The sequence below is a fragment of the Tiliqua scincoides genome, chromosome 2 (genome assembly GCF_035046505.1).
Source record: "Tiliqua scincoides isolate rTilSci1 chromosome 2, rTilSci1.hap2, whole genome shotgun sequence".
NCBI classification, from domain to species: domain Eukaryota; kingdom Metazoa; phylum Chordata; class Lepidosauria; order Squamata; family Scincidae; genus Tiliqua; species Tiliqua scincoides.
In genome coordinates, this window is record NC_089822.1 from 183,587,821 (window position 1) to 183,603,898 (window position 16,078).

Here is a 16,078-nt window from a genome sequence, read left to right on the forward strand (position 1 = left end):
TGAAAGTGGGTCGTGATTGCTATTTTTAGGCATTCCGAAGCTGTGGAGCCCTGTGGAGGCATCCACAGGCTCCCCGCACCTCCTCAAGAGGGCAGCGATGCCCTTGATAAGTACAAAAAGAACCCCTTTCATCTGCATGATCCTGGTGATCGTACCACTGCATTTGCCCCTCTCCTGCAAAGACTTACTGCAGTTCCCAAACTCCCAGAGAGCTTGGGGACTGCTGGTGTAATCCTAAACCTATCTACTCAGAGGTAAGTCCCATTGAGTTCAGTGACATTTGCTCACAGGTTAATCAAGTATAGGATTGCAGCCTCAGAAACTTGTGCTGCTTCTTTCATTACTAGAGTTCTCATTCTTTGCTTCTAAAATTCCGCCAGACACTTAGAAGTTTCCTTCAGGAAGTAATGGCAGAGGAAAAGCATTCAAAGTTACAGCAATTGGTACAGTTGAGTGGGGATAACTTTCCTAATTTAATGTTAATATCTGTCCTTATTGATTACAGAAGCCTTGAGATGATTGGTTCAGAAAGTGTTTATACACCCCATTTGGTTAACCACCATGTAAACTACTCTGAGCTCCTCTGATGACAGGCAGGACATAAATGTGAGAAAAACATTACTATGGTGCATTCTCCTTGGTCCAAATGTCATTATGAAGCACATACCTGTACTTTTTCGTTATTAACAGTTGTTTAATCAAATAATCTTCCCATGTTTCTAATCGGAGTGGGTGGCTCTGAACTTCCTCCTTATATATGATCTAAAAGTTTAGATTACATTTTCAGGGAAGTTGGGGCCAGCTGAAGTTAATGGGCTGCCTAAGGCAGTCCAACAGTCCTTCCACCCTTGCTGCTGCCACCACCTGCTAAATCCCATGCACCCTTTTCCTTGCTCCTTCCCTTGCACAGGTTCTGGAAACCATTCAAGAAATGTGGAGCTCACAGGGATCACTCCCAATATGCTTTGCATTTCCTGCTTCATTTAAAGAGGCCATGCAGAGGAAAAAGTGAGTTAGCAGGCAGGATCATGGGTTCCAGTCCTTTGAGTGCAGCAATTTGGCCTCCTGCCTGCTCCCTCCTCTACTGGGTGCTTTAAACTATACCTTAGTTCACCGCCACCCCCATCTGCTGCCTGATGCAAGAAGCATCATTTGCATCATGGACAGGCTGGTTATGGAGGAGGTTCTGATGACAGTATTGTCCAAACTGGTTCATGGTGAACTTGAGAACTCATTGATGATAATTAAAAGGCACTCTTCATCTGTTTTGTCAGTGAAAAGTGTGTGGGGTCATCCAGAACAGTCTTTGAACTGTGATTCTCAGAGTAACCATCTTTCCTCTATTCCCCCCCCCCCTCCAAAAAATCCATAGCTGGAATCAGCTTGCTACCTTTTCTTGACACACAGTTTATTCTTGAAATTCTGTAGATTCGATTTGAGACATGTTGGCATTTCCTGCTAAATGATCTGTTTTAATTCTCCATTGAACTTCACTGTGTGGTGAATTTGTCTCACAGAAGGACATGCCAGACTTAACCACCTGGTGTCACTCTTGCAAGCCAATTTGTAGATGTATTGCAAGAGTATGCCAAAACTTTTAGATAGATAGTATGAAGTTTAATTCATATATCACATTTAATTCAGTTATTGATCTATGGCAAAAACTTTACAACAGGGGTGCTCAATAGATGGATCGCGATCTACCGGTAGATCGCGAGGCAAAATGAGTAGATCGCGGAGTGCCGACCCCCCCCTTCAGGTGCCTCTGGGAGGAAACGCCGGGAGTAAGGCTCATTGTACTCAATGAGGCTTACTCCCAGGTAAGTGTGGCTAGGATTGCAGCCTCACAGCCTAATCCTAGGCATGTCTACTCAGGAGTAAGTCCTGTTATACTCAGTGGTGCTCAAGGTACACCAACATACATTGTACACATAAATGTTAAATGTTATGATGGCACGAACATTGTAAAAAAAAACTCTGGTAGATCTCCAAGCCTTGCTGGGTTTCAAAGTAGCTCTCAAGCCAAAAAAGTGTGAGCACCTCTGCTTTACAATATAGTCAACCATCTTCTTTTTCATTTGTTCTCAGATTCTCTTTTGCGCAGACCGAACATCATCACAAAAATCAAGCAGGCACAAAGATAGAGAAAAAATTAAAATAATGTATTGGCTGTGCAGCTATCCTTACTAAATATTTTTTTAAAAAATAACACCAAAGGGTCTGGGTTTCTGCAGCTTTCACTGATTACTGACTGCTCTGTCAAGAACTTAAGCGGTTCATTTAAAGTTATGTATAACACAAATTTAATTACCCCTTTAGCATAGTTTAATACCATTTGCATGTGAAATTAAGAGTTAAGAATAAGAGTCCATTCTCTCATGTTTTCACTGCAAACTTGTAGATGAAATAATGGGAATATTTTGACCATAGCAGACTTTTTAGAAACAATAACTTCAGATGATGATGATGATGATGATATTTTCGCACAGTCAGACAGGTGTTATGACTGGTTTATCAAGTCCTTCCCAAGGCCCGTCTTTTATTCTCTTTTGCTGTCATAAATATCTTCACAAGTTGTAAGCTGTTCCCAGTAAAGCCAATTTTTGTAGTTGGTGGATGGCAATGTCTGTGGCCCCTGTGCTGTTAAGGCGCTTGTCAAGATATTTTGGGAATTGCCACTGGGACTACTCTGGTCTTCCTCTGCCACAGCCTTTTGATTTCTATTTGTAAATCTTTGTATTTTGTTATTTTTCTCCTGTTCTTTTTCTTCTATTCTGCTGTCACCTGGTGTTGCTATATAGATTTAGTTTTGATAGATTTATCTATGTAGATTTATAGATATAGTTTTTCTTTCTTCTCAACTACAGTTACATCTGGTGTATTGTGTGATAGATATTTGTCTGTTTGTAGTCAGAAATCCCAGAATATTTTTGCAACTTCATTTTTAACAGCTTTTTCAATTTTGTGGTCCCACCAGTTTTTGGCTGCAAGTAGCTTGTATTTTTTGCAGATGTTCCAGTATATTATTGTATATCATTTTTAGAATACTTTCTTAAATTGTTCAAAAAAATTTTTTTTATTCCTCTATCAGTTATTTAGTTGTCAATTCTTTATTTTATTCTCAACAAAGGATTGTGTCTCTATATCAATAGCGTATACCAGTGGTTCTCAGACTGATGGGTCATGATCCACCAGTTCCTGTAAAGAGTTCCTGTCCCTTTAAGGGGTGGGGGAGGGGGGCAAGGGCAGCAACATGATCCCAGGATCATGTTGCAAACCGGGGTAGAAGGAAGTGCTTTTACTTACAGGTGGCTGCAGGACATCGCAGGACGTGCGCAGGGCTCCCTGATGCTTAGAAGGTTGAAAAAAAGCAGGTGCAAAGTACTTTCTCTTTGTTTTGCAACTAGGAAGTGCTTTGCGCCCACTCTTTTCATCGGGGAGCCCTGTGGCGAGCTGCATGGGGCTCCCCACACCTCCTGCAACATCCTGCAGCCACCTGTAAGTAAAAGCACCCCCTTTCCACCCCTGTTAGTGAAATGATCCTGGAGATCACATCACTGCCCTCAGTCCCTCCTCCCCAAAGACTTACCCTGGGAATAAAAGTCCTGGGAAGTTTGAAAACCACTGGTGTATACTAATCATTGATCTGTAAAAAAGAACTCGGGAACAGTTATTCACATGGAAATGTGTACCTGAGTACAGCATAATGTGTGAACAATCCTTATATCATCATCATCATCACCATCATCATCATTTTAACCCTCATATCTTTTAAGCACAACAGGTAATTTACCATTGGAGCATATGGAAATTTCCTTCCTCAGATGATTTTTCTCTTTCACTAGCTGTACAATGAACTTTTCATTACTGTAGGATGTAGTCTCTTGTTGCAGCATTAGAATAGTCTTCCTATTGGCTTTGTACAAGGACTCCATCTGATTTTATTATCCCTTGTATTAAATATTGATATCCTGGAAGTGTGTCTGAAGCAGCTCCATGTTTTGCTATGCAAACTCTCAAGCACATAAACCAAAGAGGCTGTAGAAATGTAATTACTTAAATGTTTTTGTAACTGGACGGGTATTGAACAACATATTGTTTTTACATGATGATGGGGCGGGGGGAGAACACAGAACTACGTATTTTAGGAAGGTCATGAAGAAAAATAGTTCTTAAAGAGTTCCTGAACACTTTACTTTGTAAAAGAAAGCAGCTGGAGGGCTTAAGGCAGATGAAAAGTAAAGCAGAGAGTAGATAAAAATGAGGACAAAAATATCTCTTTTGAAATACTTTATACATTGAACAGCAAATGTCTAAAGTTAAATTGTTTCAAATTTTGACTATCTCAAGGTTCTGAGCTGTCTGTGACAGATCAGGAGAGAGATCTTGGGGTGGTGGTGGACAGGTAGATGAAAGTGTTGACCCAATGTGCGGCGGCAGTGAAGAAGGCCAATTCTATGCTTGGGATCATTAGGAAGGGTATTGAGAACAAAACGGCTAATATTATAATGCCGTTGTACAAACCTATGGTAAGGCCACACCTGGAGTATTGTGTCCAGTTCTGGTCGCCACATCTCAAAAAAGACATAGTGGAAATGGAAAAGGTGCAAAAGAGAGCGACTAAGATGATTACGGGGCTGGGGCACTTTCCTTATGAGGAAAGGCTACGGCGTTTGGGCCTCTTCAGCCTAGAAAAGAGACGCCTGAGGGGGGACATGATTGAGACATACAAAATTATGCAGGGGATGGACAGAGTGGCTAGGGAGATGCTCTTTACACTCTTACATAATACCAGAACCAGGGGACATCCACTAAAATTGAGTGTTGGGCGGGTTAGGACAGACAAAAGAAAATATTTCTTTACTCAGCGTGTGGTCGGTTTGTGGAACTCCTTGCCACAAGATGTGGGGCTGGCGTCTAGCCTAGACGCCTTTAAAAGGGGATTGGACAAGTTTCTGGAGGAAAAATCCATTATGGGGTACAAGCCATGATGTGTATGCGCAACCTCCTGATTTTAGAAATGGGTGATGTCAGAATGCCAGATGCAAGGGAGGGCACCAGGATGAGGTCTCTTGTTATCTGGTGTGCTCCCTGGGGCATTTGGTGGGCCGCTGTGAGATACAGGAAGCTGGACTAGATGGGCCTATGGCCTGATCCAGTGGGGCTGTTCTTATGTTCTTATGTACCACTGCATCCTGCAGCTCCATGGCAGCCGCCGGGGGTCGCCCAAAGCCCTGCAATGGGGCTTCTCGAGTCTGAACTGGCTATTTGCAGGCTCAGACTTGAGAAATTCCATGTTGGCCTTCCGGCTCGACACAGAGTTCAGGATCTGGTAGAGTTCTTCCTTTCCATCCCAGTTCCTCCCTCCGCCCCATTCCACCCACTCCCTGCCTCCCCCACCCTGATACTACTTTCCACTGGCCAGCGCTGCCAGAGTGCCAGCCAGCCTTCCGAGCAGCACTGAGGCTCAGCACCAACTCACTTGCCCAGCACCGGGGGCCGGTCCTCTCCAGGGGCCACTGGCCCAGCACCAGTGGCCCCTCTTTTCCAGCTGCTGCTACAGTGCCCCTCCTCTCCAGGTCTGCAGCACAGAGTCTCAGTGCCACTCAGCGACATTTTGATGACACTCAGCGGCACCCTTATGCTTAGGATTGGGTCCTGAAAGAGGAGGCTGCCCACAGTAACTCTGTGTAATTCACTGCTCTGGCCTTGCATCCTTGCAATCAATCTTCACTGGGGATTACTAATTTTGCTGCATTTCTGCATCAAGGGCGACTAGATCATTCTTGAACAATGATTTGTGAAGAGGCACAAGAGCTGGATTTCTCTGAGAGAGAACACAAGTACATTTTTCTACTAGCTGGACCAATGAACTGGCTCAATATAAAACATAGTCAGAAGTTTGGGAGATATTGACTGAAACAGAAAAAAATGGAAGGGGTGTAGTTGTGTCAAGCACAGTGGAATATTAGTGTCTGTCTTTCTGGGCTAGGCTGTATTATGTATCCCATTTCATTCACACAGATATTTGTGGGGTTTTTTTTCAGGGCAGGGATAAGCAGGTTTCTATTAGGACAGCCACTGAGTTTCTCCTCTTTTTTGCCTTCCAGTGGGAACCACAGGTTTCAGAATGCCCCCCTCCCCCTCTCAAGTTTTTCAAAGTTAAAAAAAGATGTATTAAAGAAACTATGCTATGGAACTTTGAAATCTGGATAAGAATCTGGCAGAGCTGAATTCCAGAAGAAGCCTCCAGAAGAAGCCTTCAAATCTGCATCTGCCAGTAATGCTTTAAAGATGCAGTAAATGGTTCTGGATCACCCTTTCTGGACGCTGTTTTACAGCCTCAGAAAATTAATCATTTTGTTTGTCCCCTGCCCCCAAAAGGACCATGGACTGTATTTGGAATTCCACTACTTTGTTTCAGTGCAGTCCCATTAATCTGCATGCCTAATACTGGATCCTATTAGTGATGCAATCCCATGCACACCTACTAGAAAGTAAATTTTATTGAGCTCAGTACAAATTACTTCTGAGTAAATACAGATAGGTTTTTGTGAAAAGCCTACTTATAAATGAAGATGTCACAACTGAGGCAGGATACAAGTCACTGACAACATGATCCTATGTGTTTCTACTCAGAAGTAGGTTCCACAGAGTTCAATGGGACCTTCTCTCATGTTTGTATAGGATTGCAGCTGAAACTGCAACCCAAATTGCTCTAAGGCAGTGGTTCCCAAACTAGTAGGTCACAATCATGCTACGACTGTGACGAAGGAGCATCAGACTTACCTGGGGCTGTGCTGGCCTCTGGGGGTGTGGGGAGCCCGCGTACGCCTCTGCAGGGCTCCCCAAGCCTCCAAACCGCTAAAAAATAAAGTGATAATGACCCGTTCGGGTTTTGAGATCACAAAAAGAGGCTTTTGAAGGCTTGGGGAGTGCTACAGAGGTATCGGTGAGGCTCCCTGCACCCCCCCAAAGGCCAGCACTGCCTTAGGTAAGTCTCAAAACCCCCCTTTGGCCACATCAGTAACACGATGGTGGCAATTGCGTCACTGCCTTCGCCCCTCCCCGCCAAAACTTATGTGGTTCCCAACTTCCCTGTAGAAGTTTGGGAACCACTGCTCTAAGGTGCCTGCCCATTTTTATTCTCATTCATTAGTGCTCTGATCCAAGCAAAGGTACTCAAAGAGCTCGTACCCTTTCCTCCCAGCATGTTTCACCATTCCATCTGAACTGCCAAGTGCTAAAGAGAGATGTCTCTTAGCTCAGCATCTTGGATGAAGCTTCCTGGTCCTCTCCAAGTTTTTTAATCATTAAGAGGTTAGGCCTCTAACCAGAAAAATAAGGCCTTTTATGTTGTCTTTGGTTTGCATCCTCTCTCTCTCTCTCTCTCTCTCTCTCTCTCTCTCTCTCGCACACTTTCATTCCCGTAAATCCCAACGTCTCTTTGCCAAAAGTATAATAGCAGTGCCATGAGTAAAGCCGTGTGTGTGGAATACCAACAACATGGTCATAAAAGTATGAGAACAGCGCACATGTCTAGCACAGCAGGACAATGGGGGTGGAAAATAGGATTCATTCAACTTCTCTCGCGGAGTCAAAGGCTGCTGGCAAGCCAGGGCGGGTTCTAAAAATAGCATAGAATCTTAAAGGAGAATAGTAACATGGAATTAACAAAATCATTTCCAAATGTCCAAGAGAGCTGTTCTGCTAAAACGATCCAGGGAAGCACTTGGATCATTCGACCAACAAATGCATAAAGAAGCATCATGGCCTATTAAAAATCCTGTGCTCTGCTATGGAGAACGCGAGAAGAGGTTATAAGGTGCAGATTAAAACAAAAGTTATCAGGGATCTGCCATGCCCTGCAATCTGTATATTCATGTTTAATTCAGGATTTAAGCAAACAGGTCTTACAGGATATGGGACTGGTTCTGCCACCTCAGCTGAGGACTTTGAGATCAGTTTCCAGGAGGTTAAGAACCTAAATTGTTTGTCCATTTGACTGAACCACAGAATTTCACACTGCATGGCAACCCTCAACCCAGCAGTAGGTGGTGATGCCTTTGAACCCACAAAGGCAGCATGAGGTTTGTTACCCAGAGTGCTACATCCTAATTTAATACTCTGAGGAATAGCATAAAACAGCTTGTTTATTGCTGGCATTAAAGCAAAGCAGCAAGCAGGCCAGTTGCCCCAGATCATGCACAAGTGTAGCTAGATGCAGCTAGCTTTTTATACTCATCTCAACTCATAGGCGTGGCTAGCAAAGCTAAGGGGACACGGGACCAGTAACTTTCCATTTTCACTGCCCAGTCCCCCACCCACTGGCCTACCCCTCCATCCTTTGCCATAGGGAGCTAGACAGTATTGGAGAGATAAAAGAGACCACAGGCACTTTGACGAAGGTTGGCCTTGCTCTGAGGTATTGTTGTTGCAGATCGACTCTTGAGGCCCCACTATCTCTAGAACAAGACACTGGGTGAAGGGTGGCTTGCAGCTTCTTGCTAACAAGCAACTTTAAGGCCAGAAGTGGAGTCACAGCTGATGTTAAAATGGTGTTCCTTTGGCTAGAGTTTAGTGACAACTCTTGCCTCACGGCATCAGTGGGGATCACACTCACTGGGTAAGGAGAATCAAACATAATTGGCTGCAGTGCCAGCTACATCATTTCCTCGTGCCCATTGTTTTCTTTCAGCAGACCTTGGCTTGAGATGCATCGTCAGGTTGTCTCAAGTTGCTCATTTTTTAAAAAAATCAATACTTAGTAATATCAACACCTTTGTTACAAATACATTAAAAGAAAACACTGTTATCATCAAAGTGAAGAATCTGTCCCAGTGATTACAAATGCATTACAATATATTAGAAGAAAAGCATCAGAGGATGAATGCGACCTCTTCCTCCAGACTTCCACAAAAGGTGACCCATACTCCATAATCTATCTATATTCATCTTACCATCTCTTACAGTGGAATCTTATGCCTGTTTACTCAGAAGTAAGTCCCACTGAATTCAGTGGCTCTTATTTCCAGGGGTGTAAAGGATTGCAATTTTACTCTTATATACGTAATTAATAATTTTTGACATTAATGCATTAGCCATTTTTCCCCTCTCAATTCATCTTTTGTGGTATTGTTCTTGATCTCCATTTATTTGCATAACAAGTAGATGATGCGATTATACATAACAAAACTTCCATTCATTTTCTTGAGACATTTTTAACAAAATAATTTCTGTACTCAAGCTATGCATTTCTCATACTATTGATAATAAAAAATTGAATAATTTATCAGCTCTGTGTCTGTTCCAACTGATTCCTTTTAGATAAAATTAGTGCTGGTGCCGGGGTTTTTTGCACTTGGCCTCTGTTATATGCACACATTCTTACCAGCACCCCCCCCCCAGAGTTCTCTGTCTCATGTCCCTTGCAGCTGTGGCATGAAGGAGAACTACCATTCATCCATTTTGGTGGCTGCTTTCTCCCCTCCAATCCCATGATACGCATCCCTGTAGTTTATGGGGGGGGGGGGAGGCAAACAGTCACAGCTCCTACTCTCCATCCTAGGATTGTGCCATGAGTTGTCTAATTTTTAGGTGGAATTTTAACATCCTTGCCAACCTTTACCACCATCATCCCTTTCCTCACCTTCTGTTGAATTACCTGTGCCTTGCTTGTTACCTTTCCATTTTTCCTTCCATTGTTTTGATACCTCTTATAGTCTTTGAATAAACTTGCTCTTTTTGCATAGTCTTACTTTACTTGGTTTACTCAGAAGGGAACTGGTTCACCCATCTTCCCAGCCTCTCAGCCTCCACTGCTGCCTAATTTTTAAGGTCCCTCCCAGGGATTTGGGAGCTATCTGTTCTTCTGAGAGAGAGGTTTCCCAAGGCAAAAACTATTATGCCAGTTTTTGAACCCAGTTTCAAGACAAGACAGACTGGGAATCAGTACCAGCTGCTAGGCTTTGCACCCTATCCCTGTTTGTCGACCTACCACATCTCTTTAGTCTATTTTTAAATTGTGAGCCCCTTGGGGCAGAGTCATGGCCTCTTATCTTTTGTAAAACATTACGTATATAGTAGTAGTACAAAATAAGCCTTTCATATATTGAAGAGAGAAATTTTGAAGCAATAGCATTTTCAGTAATTCATTTTCTGGATGAGCTTTTTGTTATATAAAGGAATCCCGACACAGTTAATTCTAGACTATGCTCCCACCTATGAATATGCAGTTACAGTAAATATACCAAACACTTTGTTGCTATGACTGCTCCAGGTCTGTTGAATTTCTCTTCCAGTGTTGAAGCCCTGACACCCAAATAGGGCAAGAGATGGCTGAAGGGGAAATAACAACATTCACAGCCCTGACAGAAAAGTTCGACCTCCCGATGGGGAATTATAAGAAGCCCAAACTCCTTTACTGCAGCAATGGAGGTCACTTCCTGCGCATCCTTCCTGATGGCAAAGTGGATGGCACAATGGACCGAAATGACAGGCACAGTAAGCTTTCCTTGCCTTTTATTAATGCCTTTCAAGATTTTAACCTTCAAGGAGCCTCTTCCACATTTACCTGTCTTCTGGGGAATTCATGATCATTTACTGTGAACATTTGCAACACCTCTCTATGTTGCAAAGGCCTCTGGGACACGTTCTAGAGTTGCTGTGGGACTGGGGCTTGGCTGTTGGCCTGTTCAGGCTGAGAGAACTGAGATCCTCCCAATAGACCACAGCAGCTGTGTACTGCAGGGGACATTAATAGTGGTGAGAAGTTTCTATTCAGGAATGTTTGTCTGCTGTTACGAGTTAATTCATTGAGCAATGCTGGATAAGGTTCCAAAGAACACTAGGTTTCTCCAGAACACCGTTTAGAAACCACTGCTTTATTTGCCTAGGGTTACCTTTCGTTTATATCTCCCACTTCTCATTTTCTCTCTGGGAAGCTGGCATTCCGCAGTGGTTGTTTTGCCAGCCAAGGAAGGACAGACAAGTTATGCTGCACACCAAGTCTCATTCTCCTGTACATGGCAATGAAACACACTAATGTTTATAGCATGCAAACAAATGAGGTGCCAACAGTTCCACTCATACGCCCCCACTCAGCAGACATGCAGTCCCTACATCCTTCATACTTGTAAATTAAATTACTAAATATAAAACATAATCCCTAAAACCCAAAATCACAGCCAGATGCACGGAATTTAGTAGGACAAGGTGAAAACCAAATAGAAGCGTGATCAGGAGATGCTATGATTCAGAAAATGAAATATTGTAGGCTCTGAGAGAGAGGGAGGGAGGGAGGGAGGGAGAAAGAGGTTCATGTTCTACACTGCAAATTCAGTCTAAAGAGCTTCTGGATCACCTCTATGAGCTCCATTAGAACAGAGAGGTAGTTATTCAGTAACAGCTGACAACCTGACTAGATGTTATGAGGGATGTACCACTGACACTGCCTTGCATCTCTTCCATGTTGCTTCCCAGTCGTCTGTCTGGTAAAATAAATGTGGCTGTGCGAAATGACATCCCCTTGCATTTCTCCATCTCTGCAAGGGGCAGTCAATAAACTGGAAATGTTGTCAGGAAACGTTCAGTGTGATTGTATCACATCATGTATTTCTTTTACTAGATGGTTTACTAGAAGTAAACTAGGGGAGATTAGGGTCAATAGCAGCCATTCATTCTCTGAAATGCATACCATTACAGTTTTTCTTGGTAGCATAAACGGAGAACCATGTCTTGTAGGTCTTGATTTTGTAGGCAGACCACTCCTGTTTGTTCCAAACCAATTATAACTGTGCCCCATTGTTTTTGGCTATGTATATTATTACATTTAAAATTTCAAAGCAAAGAGAAAATGGCACCATGCCTTGTGGAAAACACAGAGAAAATGGTGCCCAATATGCTGTGTAGCTAGCCTGAACAACAGGGGCCTACTGCCATGGAGCCCAAACCACTAAGAAAATGGTACACTACCCTTGCCTTAATTGGCATAAGACTTGGTTCCCAAATCTGTTTTCAATACCAGGGCTGAGACCTGAAAATAGGGAAAGAAACCAGGGTTCTTCTGTGCACATCCAGGGTGCCTTTATCTTACCACTGAGTAACTATATACACAACATTTAAAATGATGGCAGGGCCACCTGTAAGAGCTGTGGGGCCCAATGCCAAGCAGCTTTACGGGGCTTCACCTTCACAGGGCCACCCAACTTACCGGCACAGTTGGCAGCAGCAAGCCTAGGGCACCCAGGTACTAAGCATGGCACTGGGACATAGATGGCAGTGATGTGATGATATCACTGCCAAATGTTTCCAGGGGGGTGATTTTGGCCCAAACAGAACCAGGGCAGGTGGGTGGACTGCACAGAAGCTCTGCTGGCTGTGCTGACTTCTGCATGGAGGCTTACTTCCATGCAAAGTGCCAGCTATGGGCAACCCACCCTCAGCCACAGTGTGGGGGTATCTATGTGAGGAGCAATTGCACCCAATAGGCAAAATTGTGCTAAAGCTGGCCCTGTATGATGGAGAAGGAATTCCAGGTCTGGTGCCATGACGCTTACAAAGGCTTGGGAGCTGGTACCCGTTAGAAATGCCAGCTCCTAGTGCTGTCACTGGAAGTGCTGTAGAGCTTGGGTCATTGAGTTCCGTCCTGGAACCCCCAGTGGATTAAAAAAATCACTGGATCCTAAACAGTCGAAAAATAGCTTTAAAGACCTACTTCCAGATTTCTTGCTCCTCCATTGTTGCCCCAGAATGCATTGGTATAGACACTATACCACATTCACAGCCCAATCCTGAGCTGCCCAGCACCCAGGGCTAGTGGCACCAAAATGGCTGCCGCTGCAGCCTATGGACATAGGACAGTCAGTGGCGACTCATCTCCTCAGGGGAAGGGGACATTCATCGTCTTCCCCCGAGTAAAGGAAGTGGCCCACAATGGGGCTACTCGACTTTGCACAGCTGTTTAGCCGGCGCAGAGTAAAGCAGCCCCATATTGGGCCAGGAAGCTTGACGCGGGGCTATGGATCCAGTGGAGCTGATCTCTGCCCCCCTTCTGCCCTGCTCCCTCCCCCTGCCCCACCTTCCCCCACCTTCCCCCCATGCCGCCACTCACCTGTCCGCTGCCTGGATCTCGCCTGGAACTCTGGGCCGTGGTCACCTCCACCCAGTTTGGGTCCTCAACCACTAGATGGGGTGAATAATGGAATCTAGTGGAATGAAATTATAATTATTTAATAGCACAAAGGTGGAAAATTGGATATTGGTGCTTTTTTCCTTGTTACAAGCAGGGTGACCAGATACAATGGAGGACAGAGTGCCTATACCTTTAATAATTGTATAGCAGAGAGAATTTCAGCAGGTGCAGCTTTTTAAACTCTTACATGCTGAGCTGCACCTGCCAAAATTCTGTCTTCTATAGAATGGCTAAAGCTGTCCTCCATTGTATCTGGCCACCCTGGTTACAAGGCATTTAAAGATGGACCGTGGTATCGGCGGTGAGTAAAATCAGTGGATACCAAATTAGTGGATATTGAGGTCCAGTTGCAGACCTACTGTTGGATTCTGTGGGGTAAATGCCCAGGCGCAAGCCTCCAGGATCCCGCGGAAGCCTTTCTGAGGCTCTTGATGGGGTTGGAAACTGTGCTTCCAGTTTTCTGGAAGCACAGTTTATCGCATCAGGAAACCTCAGAGAGACTTAAATGATGTGGGCTCAGGTTGTGTGAGGCTCCATGAGCTTCAGGTGAGTGGGGGGGGGAGGATTTTCACACAGGGGGGTGTCAACAGCTCACAAGGGGGGCGCCATCGTGGATCTTTGCCCCGGGCACGGGGCTGGGGAGTCCACTGCTACCGCTGTCTCACCTGTAATGCCTTCACAGTGGCCCATACAACTGAAAAATTTATGCCACTATTCCTTACTTGACAGTAACCGCTTACTTGCACTGTTTTTTGTTGTTGTTGTTGTTGTTTGCAAGCTCATTTGTTATCTGGAGTAATTTAAGGTCCATATTCCTAGGGATAAGGAATGCATTTTAGCACTCGTTTGCACAGAATGTCTTTGCAGCTCAGATTCATTTTCCCTTTTTGCTTCAAGAAGTGCATAACAGATTCCTGAGGGAGTAGAATCTGCTGAAATACTTATCCTGTGCTTCAACAGTAAGAGAGAGAGGAAGTGAGAAATCACTCTGGCCAACACTGTTCTCTTTAGAATATGAGTGGTTGATTATATTGATGTTTATGTGGTACTATGCTTGCTTTTGTGCCATGTTATAGAACAAATGCATATCTTTTACGTTATAATAAGAGTACCTTACTCTTATTATTGCAGTACAGTTGATTGAGATAGACAATTATCACTTATATCAGTCATTTTCTCCAAACAGTAAATGAAGATCAAAAGTACTGTTTCCTTTTCACCTTGTCCTGCATCACATTATTTTAACAAAGTTATTTACTACCTGTTGATTCACTGCTGGAGACAAGCCTAGCATTTTGCTACATTATGATTGCTAGACTGCCACCAGTGAGACTATAATGGAGAAAAATAGGTCCCACAATGCTTCCTTATCAGGATGGGAAGCAACTTTTTCCCATACTGCCCTCTGAATCTAGTGTGGCATTTAATGCTTTTGTAATATATACATCCATGTCTGCAAAAAAAATTTATTTCCTTTATGAACCACATATTCAAATATGCCTTATTTCTCCACCCATACAAATAATGTCCCATCAACCTTTCCAGTGGTACTCTAATCAGAAGACTAGCTATATGAAGAAATAACAAGTGCTCTGTGTGTGCGCGCCCCTGTGTGCACTTTGTATGGCCAGCCACCTGAACCATGTGCCTGAAACACAGGTGACTGAAGTTCAGGCATTATAAACTTTTATAAATTTCAGTAGCCATCGCTTAAGTAGCCATTCATTTTTATACAATGAGCCTTGTTGATTTATAACTGTACAACAAACTGTATGTCTGGAATGCTTCGTTTGTGTTGTTTTCCAATATCTCATCCCACTCTCCCAACATTTTGTCACATTCTCATGTATCCCAAAAATGTAGAAGCCAGTCTGCCACTGTGCAGATAGCAGCAGATTGTATTCTCCTGAGGAAAGCAAAGAGACTTACAGCCCAGTCTGGCACACTGGGGATTTCAGTCCAGTGCCTTCCTTGACTCCTTTCTTCCTTTCTCCAGGAGATTTGGTGGAAGATTTAGAATGGACAAAAGGAGGTACAATACCTTCACTGAGCACATACCGTAGATACTCACCTATACGGCGATAAATTTCTGCCCCAAAGTCACGGGAGAAACGCCCCCTCGTCTTATCTCTGCAGTCACCCAGGGGGCTATTTGCAGGGGGAGGGGCTTGGTAGGAAGATGGGCAGCTGTGCCTCCCCCCAGCTTGCACCCTGCCTGTCGCGCCTGGAACCTGGGAGGAGGCAGGGCATGGGGGTCAGCTGGCCCGCTGGTGCTCCCCCACCCTCTCAGAGCCCTCCACGCGCACACCCTGCCACAGACAAACAGAGGGCAGGGGGCACGCGGGGATCGTCCTGTGCTGCTCCCTGCCAGGTGCTCCCCGGTGCCTCCCACCCTGCTGGCCGCAGCCGCAGGGCAGCACAGGTCATTCCCCGAGTGCTCCCTGCTCTCTGTGGGTCCGGTGAGCAGCGGCAGTAGCCAGGACGTGCCCACTCCGCACCCTGCCCCCGCAGGCAGCGGGACTGTGGCAGGGAGTGCAGACTGAGAGGTGTGAGAGGCGAGGGAGCATCGCTGGTAGGCTGCCCTTGCATGCCCTGCCCCCTCCGGGGCTCCTGCGAGGCTCCAGGTGCAGCCGGCCGGTGCAGGCTGGAGGGAGGCACAGCTGCCCATCCTCCTACTAAGTCACCCCTCCATCTGCCTGGGTGACTGCCCCACATGCCCTGGCTCCTCTGGCTCCAGGAACGATGAGGGGAGCCGCTGGGTGCAGGCTGGCAGGAGGTGTAGCTGCCAGGAACTCCACATGAGGCCTGGAGGCGCCGCTGCCCTTCCTCCACAGAGGGTCTACTTCCAAGTAAATCAGCTGCAACTATGTGCAGCTGCACTTGCTC

General features: G+C 44.9%; 1 protein-coding gene across 3 annotated transcripts in view; it reads left to right on the forward strand.

Moving 5' to 3' along the window:
• The window catches only part of FGF1 (fibroblast growth factor 1), a 75,086-nt gene that overhangs the window by 43,472 nt on the left and 15,536 nt on the right, over positions 1 to 16,078 (forward strand). For all 3 annotated transcript variants that reach the window (XM_066617742.1, XM_066617741.1, XM_066617743.1), the window contains exon 3: positions 10,302 to 10,503. In XM_066617742.1, the coding sequence (XP_066473839.1) occupies positions 10,335 to 10,503 (169 nt within the window). In that variant the 5' untranslated portion in view covers positions 10,302 to 10,334. The remainder of the gene's footprint in view (positions 1 to 10,301; positions 10,504 to 16,078) is intronic.